Below are 11,185 nucleotides of genomic sequence, written 5' to 3'. Positions count from 1 at the left end.
GAGATTATGTGAGAAGTCAAGAGAACCAGTGTTGTTTAAACCAGGACGATAAATTGGAAATTGGTCAAGGGAGCAAAAACAAGCACTAGTGAACAGCTTAGAATACGAGCATGTGCACACAAACACCCTTTACAGAATAAAATCAAGGGAGATCAGGTCTCTGCTATAACGTATGTACTATGTTAGTGTCCTTTTGATTCCTTAAGAGGCCCAGGAGTACCTCAGTAGTATCAAACAACAGTGTACAAAAAGATTATTTTTCTCCTAAATTTTATTTATATTGTGCAAAATGCTTGTTCATCTTTTGTCTCAGAATGAAATTAATGTCACTACCATCTTCTTGTATAGGACATTTTTATTGGTATAGAAAGTAACATGCTTTGCAATTGACTATCATGTATGGAGTCAACAGCTCCAGGCTGACACCAAGATACTTCATTCTCAATGGGATTCCTAAACTGGAAGCTACACACACCTGGATCTCCCTGACATTCTGCATCATGTACATCATTGCTGTCCTAGGGAACTGTGGGCTCATCCACCTCATTAGCCAAAAGGAGGTCCTGCATCGGCCCATGTACTACTTCCTGTCCTTGCTGTCCCTTACAGATGCTAATGCATGTACTTTGCATGTCCCTAATATGTTATGTATCTTTTGTTTCAATCTCAAAGGGATCGACTTCATTGCCTGCCTTGTGCACGTGTTTTTCATCCACATGCTAACAAGTATGGAGTGTGGTGTGCTCATGCTTATGGCCTTGGATTGCTATGTGGCTATTTGCTATCCTCTGCGCTATTCTACCATCCTCACCAACACTGCGATTACCAAGGTTGGGTTTGCCACCTGCAGTAGAAGTGTGTTGCTCACAATCCCATTTACTTTCCTGATCACACATCTCCCCTTCTGCAGGGGAAACCTCATCCACCACACCTACTGTGACCACATGTCATTGGCTAAATTATCCTGTGGCAGCATCAAGATTGATGCTATCTATGGTCTAGTAGCTGTCATATTGATTGCAGGATTTGATATTTTCTGTACCTGCATGTCTTACACTCTGATTATCTGTGCTGTAGTAAATCTGTCATCTGCAGATGCTTGCCACAAAGCCTTTAGCACCTGCACATCACACATAGGTGCTATTGTTATCACCTATGTCCCAGCCTTCTTTAACTTCTTCACTCACCACTTTGGGGGATGCTCCATACCTCACCATGTTCATATTTTCATAGCCAACCTCTACATGTTGCTGCCTCCCACTTTGAATCCAATTGTCTCTGAAATGAAGACCAAGCAGATTCGTGAAGGAGTGATCAAATTATTTTTTACAGAGAAAGATATTTTGAGTATGAGCTAAGTCTATGTTATAAAATTCTGCATTTAGTATTAGAGTAAAGAAAAACATTCTGGAGGAAATGAATAGATGCAGAATTCACAACCATGATGTCAGGAGAAACTACCTGTCAATATTCTGCTATAATATTTATGAAATAATCGCAAAACTTTTAATCTGAGACTTTTAATTTGAAAGAAAAATAAAATCGATAGGAAAGAATATTATTTTCCACACAGGTAAACTTTAGTTAGTCCTGGTGAATGAATTCAGAGAATGGAAAATCTAGAATTTGATGTAAACTTTTGACGATTAATGCTTTTCGTCTAAGGCACTCTGTGGGAGTGTATAGAAAAGAACAAAGATGGTCAGATAGCTGAGAGACTCCAGAAGAATGGACAGTTTACATTAGATGCAGGGAAGCCAGAAACACTCACCCACAATGTTTGTGCTGAATTCCAAGGGTACTGCCATCCCTTTTAAGCCATATTTATGTGAAACTTGTATAGCTTAGAGAACAAATTCCTCCTTGTCTGCTCATTTATTACTGATGTTCTGCTGCCTGGGTAATTATTTGGATTTCTATTTATGTATTCATGTACATACAAATGAAGCCAGAGTAAATATGATTATTGGAATTCATTGTAATCTGGGAAGTACCCTTTGGAGTTGATATCAAGTAGAATTTTGAGAAACACAATGGACATATGTGGCAGGTATTGAGTAAAGGCTTCATGAGTAGAAGAAAGGAGACTTAAAGAAAATCTATATAATTTTCCAGTCAAGGGTGTCTGGGCTTGACTTCTTTATTTGAATTTAATACTGGGGGAGAAATAGTGATCAGGGACATTGAAGAAAGGAGTATTTTATTTAGATTTCTGGAAATACCAGAGAAAAAAGTAACAGAAGTGAATGATAAATGTAGTATTCAGAAAGAGTGAGACTGAGTGAAAAGTGAAAAAGAATGAGAGCATAACCCAAGAAGTAATTGGAGTAATAGAATGTGATCAGGGAATGGATACAAATAGATAATTAGGTGGAAATATTAATTATATTGATAAATATTATATTCACATTACCTGCAAATATGTTGAATATATTTTGTTACATTATATATAGTCAAATGATTGTAAAATGTATTATTCACATCATGTATTTTGCAATGTAATTTCACATTTATAAGAAAAACTCATTTTGTTTTGTTTTGTTTTATTTAATACTAACATAACAGTGCCTCTATGTAATGTAACTTGTGGACTTAAAATCAGTAAAGTTGCTGTATCTTGGAATTATGCTTTCGGATTTTGTAAATTTTACTCATTGGGGAATTTTATTTAAGCAACTAAAATAAGATACTTTTCCTAAACTGCTATTTAAAAAATTATATATTGGGGTCGCCTGGGTGGCTCAGTCAGTTAAGCATCTGACTTTGGCTCAGGTCATGATCTCGCGGTTCACGAGTTCGAGCCCCGGGCTTGGTGCTGACAGCTTGGAGTCTGCTTCGGATTCTGTGTCTCCCTCTCTCTCTCTGCCCCTCCCCTGCTCACACTCTGTCTCTCTTTCTCAAAAAATATATAAACATTAATTTTTTAAATTATATATTGGGTCAGGTACTATAATAATGCTTCATGTATAGTATTTCATTGAACTTTAAGTCAAAACCATGGGATAGCTATAATTGTCCTCATATAGAAGAGGAATATGAGCCACACAAACAGCAGGACTGGATGAATCTCAGAAGATTAAGACTAAAATTTAAATGCAATTATGTTACTAGGCCTATGTTTTGGGGTGAGAGTGTGGGGGTGCTATTTGTTGCAATAGCAGCAAAACAAAACTTGAACACAAAGTTACAAATGTGGAGAAATAAAATGTAAAAAATAACATTTATCTGAGGCACCTGAGTAACAATCCCCAATTAATTTTATGCCATCTTCCCCATTACAAACTCAAAAATGGGATTAAGGAAAACAACAACAGCAGTATAACTCTGAAAACAAAGAATCACAACTGAACTAGAACCAGCAGTCCAGAATAGTTGAGATTTTTAAATTATAAGGTAGATCATGATGGAAGGAAGTTCTATACAGTATTCATGGGAGGGAGGGAGGGAAGAAGGGGGAGGGAGAGAGAGAGAGAGACAGAGAGAGAGAGACAGAGAGAGAGAGAGAGAGAGAGGATTAAAGTACAGGAGAGGAAAAGACAGCAAAAAATTGTGGAAGACACTTCATTTCAAATTCCATCTCCTGCCGAAGGTCCTGCCCAAGGTCCAAGTTGTGAGCACAGCTCAATGTGCCTGGAGAGGCCCCACACCCCCACATCAACCTCACATAGTTTGATTAGCTCCAGAAACAAGGTATCAGGTATAAAGTACTCACACTCAGACTTCAATTTAATTCAATCAAAATTCTTTTCAAACTAAGAGATAGTAATATTCCCAAAAGGAAGGAAATGGAAAGAAATGACAAGGTGATATGTCACCTTGCATAGTGACATTATCCTGTTCCTGAAGCATCTCCAGAACCATTTGGCCCACCATTCAGACTGCTATATATGCAGACGTACAGAGATTGAGACAATGGAACAACAAAACAAACCTTAAAGATGGAGGGACCCAAACAGCGAGCATTCCACATGACCCCTCCACAAGTCTCTACTAAGCACAAGTTGTGTTTCTCTTTTATTGAACTGGCAAAATTAAGCCAAAATATGCTTGGAATCTTATCTCACCCTTTCCCTGAGTTCTGTCCCTTAGTATCAATGAATAACAAATGTGCTTTTCCTTGAAAAGAAAAATATCAAAGACACTGCTTGTATTTTCAAATAACTTAAACTATTTTCAGGGCACCTGAATGGCTCAGTCGATTAAGCGTCCGACTTTGGCTCAGGTCATGATCTCATGGTTTGTGAATTTAAGCCCCTATTCAGGCTCTGGGCTGACAGCTCAGAGCCTGGAGCCCACTTCAGATTCTATGTCTCCCTCTGTCTGCCCCTCCACTGCTTGCACTCTGTCTCTCATATTCTCTCAAAAATAAATAAACATTTAAAAAAAAAAACCCTATTTTCAAAGAAGTTTTACAGAAAATCTGGAAAATGAACAAGACTGCACAAGATTGACTCAATTATTTTGTGAGATGATTATACGTGAGAATTTTGAATTCAACATTTCTACATTTTAGATAAGGAGTCAGAGGCATTCCAGTCAACAGAAAAGAGGTTTGATATTGGCCTGGGGTTTCCCCCTGGTTCCTGTGAAGCAATGAATATGTGTAGAAACTAGATAATTATTCACGTCTATCTACCAGTTGGGTACCTTTATGTTAAATTATCAATGCAAAGATATTTTTATCCAGCCCAATGCCATCTTCACGTGCTGCGACATACCATAAACTTCTAAATCGCAATAGGGCATAGAGGGCAGTAGGCTAATGTGCACTAAGTGGTGCTGATTGTGCAGGGAAGAAAAATTGTAGATGTGGAGGGGGGCATTTGCCTAAGTATAGTTTTCAAAAGTGAAGTACTGCAACCTGCTGTAGTGATAAGAACTCTGGTTGCAGTGAAAGCCAGGAGTTTGGGGGTCATAAAAGAGGACAGTCCAGAGGAACAAAGGAGAGAGAGAGAAGGGGCGGAATAGAAGGGAAAGGAGGAGAGCTGATCACACTCTGAATATTGTACAGGAAGTCATGGTACAATGCAAAAGAACAAGCAGCGATGATTTTAAGGAAAGGAAAAGGACAGATTTGGAGGAGGTGTGCAATATTCTCCACGTCTCATTACTACAAGTATAGGCACTTCATTTAGAATAACATCTATATTAATTGTTATATTACAAGTATATAGTTATTGAATATTACACATAATAACTATAAAATGAGTAAATGAAGTACACAAAACTTTTTATTTTTTTAAGATTTTATTTTTGTGTAATCTCTATACCCAAGGTGGGGTTCAAACTCACAACCCCGAGATCCAGAGTAGCATGATCTACCAATCGAGCCAGCCAGGCACTTCTGAGGTATAGGAAACTTTTTAGGGTGGTTATTCCTCTGTATTTGGATTTACAAGTGATTTTCTAACTTTTTAATACTTTTCTGTGTTTTCCAGAGTTTCTACATAAAGGACGTATTTCTTTAGTAATAAGAGAAAAAACAGGTTTTAAGTTTATTTATGTCTTTTGAGAGAGAGAGAGAGAGAGAGACAGAGCGAGCAAACTTGAGCAGGGGAGGGGTAGAAAGAGAGGGGGAGAATCCCAAGCAGGCTCCACTTTGTCAGCGTGGCCCAATGTGGGGCTCCAACTCATGAACCGGGAGATCATGACCTCAGCAGAAATCAAGAGGCTGACATTTAACCCACCGCACCGCACAAGTGCCCTGAGGGGAAAAAAAAAGTTATTGATGTTCATCACCACATTTGGTGGTCACATTTCTCACTTGGGAAAAGGCATTAACTTTAATGTGTTTTGTTTTTGTTGTTCCCTTTTCTACTCAGAAGCTTCTAAATATAGATCTGTTACCACCAGGCCAGAAGTTTATTCTCTTTCAATGAGAATCCCTCTGAGACATCTAATTCTGGAGCCTCAGTCTACGTGGGACATCTCACTGGAGATTCTCCAGGGAAACAAAAATCCTATGTAAGAAGATGTCATCACAGATTTTGAAGAACTCCTAAGTATTCTCAGCCATGAACAGAATTGTGCCTAACACTGAGGTGAGTTTGGGAAATTTTCACAGATGGTTATTTTAGGAAAGGTAACAACATTGATGGCTAAGAACACAATGGCCTAGAATATGCAGACAGTTTTAAAAATAGACATTAGCAAGGGGCAATGAATTCCTCTTTCCCTTTCACTTCTGCAGGGGTAATGAGTCTCTTTCTTCCTGTGTGGCTTCTGCTGGACTCTTACTTTCCAGTCACCCACTCATTTTATTGTGGTGTTCACATAAAAGACAGTGGACACGGGAGATTGTAATCTTTACATTTCTCTGGTCTAGGGCAATGAAATGCTGGTTCCTCCATGGGGGGGGACATTTCTGGAGAGGTCTGGGAGAACTCTCTCACAAGAAGAGTTTATTTACATGAGAGGCAATCACCTTAGGAGCCAAAGACCACGAGCCGGTGAACCTTGTATTCTTTTATATACTCTTTCCGTGGTGACTTCTATGTACCCTGGCCAATAGGAGTGGACACAAGAGTGATTTCCAGATGATTTAGGTAACAGGAATCTATGTCTTGTGTCTTTAGAGCCATGTGTTACATGTCATCGTATTGCAAGTTTCTACACAGTCCTGCTGGATGGGGGATTGTTCGGCATTGATTTGCTGCATGGAAAGGTGCCCACCCGGAGCTTAAGGACCATTTTATTTTTTCAATGGAGAGAAATAGTTGACCATTTGGTAACTACAACTTTCCTCAAACATCCCTGAATCTGTAAATTCCTTGAACCATCACTCAGTTCTCTTTTCTTTACAAGTATTAGCAATCCAAAAATATGATATTATCTTTTTTCCTGATAAACTGTCCAGTTATAATAAAAGAAATATTATTTACATAAGCATTATAGACAATTAGTAATCCTTAGAACTTCAAGGGCTTCCTAAATATAAAGCTTGTATTAAAAATTGCTTGGAAACTAATTTAAGAAAATGCAGAAAAGCAGAGAAGCCATTTATGAAGTTGGGGGTATCTGATTGAATTCATCTCTTCAGTAAAATTTTTACAAAAATTCCATAAAACTTGCTAATGATTTAGAAGCAGAAGTGCTTTGTTTCTTCTCAAGAACTTCCTTTGAAATTTCATTGTGTAAGAAAGCATGATATTGATATCAGATACTAAGTTCTTACTAATTCAAACAATCATTTGCTCATATATATTTTTATTGAGTATCTAAAATGTGTTACCTTAAGCACGTTATAGGGAACATTATGGGAAGACTTTACCTGGATTATTAGCTTTCTTCATAATCTTCAAGGCAGGACAGAAGTCCTGTTGATAAGAACTAGTCGGATTAGGGTGATCCTCGAAACATACTCACATGATCATAGTGACAAGACTCAGAAAGAATCTGAGAGGAGAGAATAAAAGTGGCATATTGGGAGACAATTATGGCCCAGTTCACAGAATGTGGAGGAATATAAGAGGTGTGCTGGAACTTTAGAAAGTGAGGTAGATACTTAGACAAAATATTCAATGAGACTGCAAGTAGTACTGTTTAGTTATTTTTAGACACCACAGTTCAAAGACTGTCTTGCTAGAGTAGAGGAAAAAAATAACAAGCTGCTACCATGACAAGGTTCATGGCATTTGTGAGTATTATTACCTGAACTACTCCCTCTTATGTGGTTTCTAAGCCCACCTCTCTCTCTCCTATGCAGAAAGCAAATGCTGATAAAGAGCATAAAATGCTCTCCTCTTCTCCACAGTCATGTGCGGGGAAAACAGCTCCAGCCTGACCCCGGGATTCTTTATCTTGAATGGGATTCCTGGGCTGGAAGCTGCACACACCTGGATCTCCCTGCCATTCTGCTTCATGTACGTCATCGCTGTCGTGGGGAACTGCGGGCTCATCTACCTAATCAGCCATGAGGATGCCCTGCACCGGCCCATGTACTACTTCCTGGCCCTGCTCTCCTTCACAGATGTCACCCTGTGCACCACCACTGTACCCAATATGCTGTGCATATTCTGGTTCAACCTCAAGGAGATTGACTTTGATGCCTGCCTGACTCAGATGTTTTTTGTCCACATGCTGACTGGGATGGAGTCTGGGGTGCTCATGCTCATGGCCCTGGACCGCTATGTGGCCATCTGCTACCCCTTACGTTATTCCATCATCCTCACCAACCCTGTCATCGCCAAGACCGGTCTTGCCACCTTCCTGAGGGGTGTGCTGCTCATTATCCCATTCACTTTCCTCACCAAGCGTCTGCCCTATTGCCGGGGCAACTTCATTCCCCATACCTACTGTGATCATATGTCTGTGGCCAAGGTGTCCTGTGGCAATTTCAAGGTCAATGCTGTCTATGGTCTGATGGTTGCTCTCCTTATTGGCGTGTTTGACATCTGCTGTATTTCTGTGTCTTACACTATGATATTGAGTGCGGTAGTGAGCCTGTCATCTGCAGATGCTCGTCACAAAGCCTTTAGCACCTGTACATCCCACATATGTGCCATTGTGATCACTTATGTTCCAGCTTTTTTCACTTTTTTTGCCCACCGTTTTGGAGGACACAATATCCCCCACCACATTCACATCATTGTAGCCAACCTTTACCTGCTCCTACCTCCTACAATGAACCCTATTGTTTATGGAGTCAAGACCAAGCAGATCCGAGAAGGTGTGTTCAAGTTTTTACTTGGAGACAAGGTTGTCTTTACTCAAGACAAATGAATTGGAAAATATACATAATGTTAGTAGGTGGGGGGGGGGATAAAAAAAAAGTGACTAAAATGGTATTAAACACATGAGTCCCTCTAATACGTAGATTCTCTGAAGGCTTTGCAAATATATACTATGAAACATTTCTCCTGTAAAGATCTGTCTAGGAAGAGAATGCAGAATAAAAAATTATATACCCATTCTTTACAAGTTTTATGTTTTACATAGGGTTTACAGACTCATATGTCTAGTGAGAACTGGCAGGTAGTAAGATGACTGATGCAGATCTGGTGTCAAAGTTCTATTGTGTGAGAGAAGTGGAGGCTATGGGGAGTGATGGGGAGAAAGGATGTGCTCTCTGTAAAGAACAAATTTACACAAATCAAGCATGTTATTGCCATGGGTAATAGGCCCAGTGTTGCAATATCCTCCAGTATTTTATTTTATTTTTTTATTTTATTTTATTTTTTTAATTTTTTTAACGTTTATTTATTTTTGAGACAGAGAGAGACACAGCATGAACGGGGGAGGGGCAGAGAGAGAGGGAGACACAGAATCGGAAGCAGGCTCCAGGCTCTGAGCCATCAGCCCAGAGCCCGACGCGGAGCTCGAACTCGCGGACCGCGAGATCGTGACCTGAGCTGAAGTCAGACGCTTAACCGACTGAGCCACCCAGGCACCCCATATCCTCCAGTATTTTAAAGACAAGCTGGATTTAGATGTTTTCTCTCATCTAAAATTGGGTAAATCCCATTTTAATTATTGGATAAATGATTAAAAAATTTTTTTTAACGTTTATTTATTTTTGAGACATAGAGAGACAGAGCACAAACAGGGGAGGGTCAGAGAGAGAGGGAAACACAGAATCTGAAACAGGCTCCAGGCTCTGAGCTGTCAGCACAGAGCCCGACGTGGGGCTCGAATTCACAGACTGTGAGATCATGACCTGAGCCAAAGTCGGACACTTAACCGACTGAGTCCCAGGCACCCCTGGATAAATGATTTTTTAAAAATACCCTATATTTTATTCAAGACATGTCTAGGAGTTATTTTTTCCCCCATTTCAACAGTTAAACCTCCATTTAGGATGTGCTTATGATATATAATTTTGATCTTTTAGCGAAACAGACAAAAGCAATGAATTAATTGCTAGTATGTGTTATAATTCATTCACTAATTCATTAATTTTTTGAGAAACTTATTTAGGTCATATTATTTGTCATACCTTAGTTTTCATGAAGATGAGACCACCCCTTGCCTCAGGGTGCTCAGAAGCTAGGCTCTGGCCAAGGATGCACAAGAGGAATCGTAAGTGAAAGAAAGAAGAGGTGTGATAAAAATTTATGCAGTATGTAAAGAAGAAAAGTTGGTAGGGAAGAGTGGGGGAAACATGAATTTTGTATTCGGATAGTCCCAAAATTTAAATCTTGTGTCTTAATTTCTAGTCATTAGACTTTAACAGGCTATTTTAATCTCTCTAAATTTCAGCTTCTATACTTTTTATTGATTGTGGGAAAAACATACCACAAAAATTTATCTGTCTGGTTAAATGCTCTAATGTAAAAAACAAAAAACAAAAAACAAAAACAAAACTTTAGTATAATTTCTAATATATACTAACTACTTAATAAGTTATACTAAGATTGTTGTTATTATTATAACCTATGTGTTTCAACTCTGATTCCTTCTGAACATCGTAGTTTGAGGAGAAATCTTTCCAATTATATAGGCAGTAGAAAATCAATTTTATTTTATCTCCCAAACATGTCATCAAAATCAGCCAACAAGGTTTTCTGGATACCTTCTATGTGACTGACTCCATGTTATGCACCGAAAAATATAAATGAATACAAGAACACTAATGCATTTCTAGTCTAGTAGAAGACATAAAATGCAGTTGAATCATTATTTTAAAATGGTAACAAGGTCATTGTACAAAAACATTATTACAAAATTCATGAAAATTAAATGCTTATCAACGGCCATTAGGGATGGTAGGTAAAGATTTTATAGAGAAGGCACTAGATGAGCTGAGTCTTGATATGTGTGTAAGTATTTTAAAAGAAAGAGTGGATGGGGATTATTATTTTTAAAAATGCAAAATAGGCTACACAATCATCGCCATTCTTTTTTTTTTTTCAACGTTTTTTTTTTTTTATTTATTTTTGGGACAGAGAGAGACAGAGCATGAACGGGGGAGGGGCAGAGAGAGAGGGAGACACAGAATCGGAAACAGGCTCCAGGCTCCGAGCCGTCAGCACAGAGCCTGACGCGGGGCTCGAACTCACGGACCGTGAGATCGTGACCTGGCTGAAGTCGGACGCTTAACCGACTGCGCCACCCAGGCGCCCCAATCATCGCCATTCTGAGCCTAGAGATGTTTCACGGTGACAGGAGATAAACAAGAAAGAAGGAGGAGCAAAAGACTGGGTTGGAAAGGCAGATGGAGGCACCACCCGGAAGTGCCCTATGAGTT

General features: G+C 39.1%; 2 protein-coding genes across 2 annotated transcripts; both read left to right on the top strand.

Moving 5' to 3' along the window:
* The first annotated feature begins 365 nt into the window (after positions 1–365).
* LOC145712440 (olfactory receptor 52N2-like) lies at positions 366–1,358 on the top strand. Its single transcript, XM_081790160.1, has one exon. The coding sequence runs from the start codon at positions 396–398 to the stop codon at positions 1,356–1,358; it is 963 nt and encodes a 320-aa protein (XP_081646286.1). The 5' UTR covers positions 366–395.
* A 6,369-nt stretch (positions 1,359–7,727) lies between these two features.
* Positions 7,728–8,721, top strand: LOC132677071 (olfactory receptor 52N2). Its single transcript, XM_060628989.3, has one exon. The coding sequence runs from the start codon at positions 7,756–7,758 to the stop codon at positions 8,719–8,721; it is 966 nt and encodes a 321-aa protein (XP_060484972.1). The 5' UTR covers positions 7,728–7,755.
* The last annotated feature ends 2,464 nt before the right edge of the window (positions 8,722–11,185 follow it).

Source organism: Panthera onca, chromosome D1, assembly GCF_046562875.1.
Source record: "Panthera onca isolate mPanOnc1 chromosome D1, mPanOnc1 haplotype 2, whole genome shotgun sequence".
Taxonomy (NCBI): domain Eukaryota; kingdom Metazoa; phylum Chordata; class Mammalia; order Carnivora; family Felidae; genus Panthera; species Panthera onca.
The sequence above is the reverse complement of the archived record's forward strand: the minus strand, read 5'-3'. Positions and strand labels throughout refer to the sequence as shown.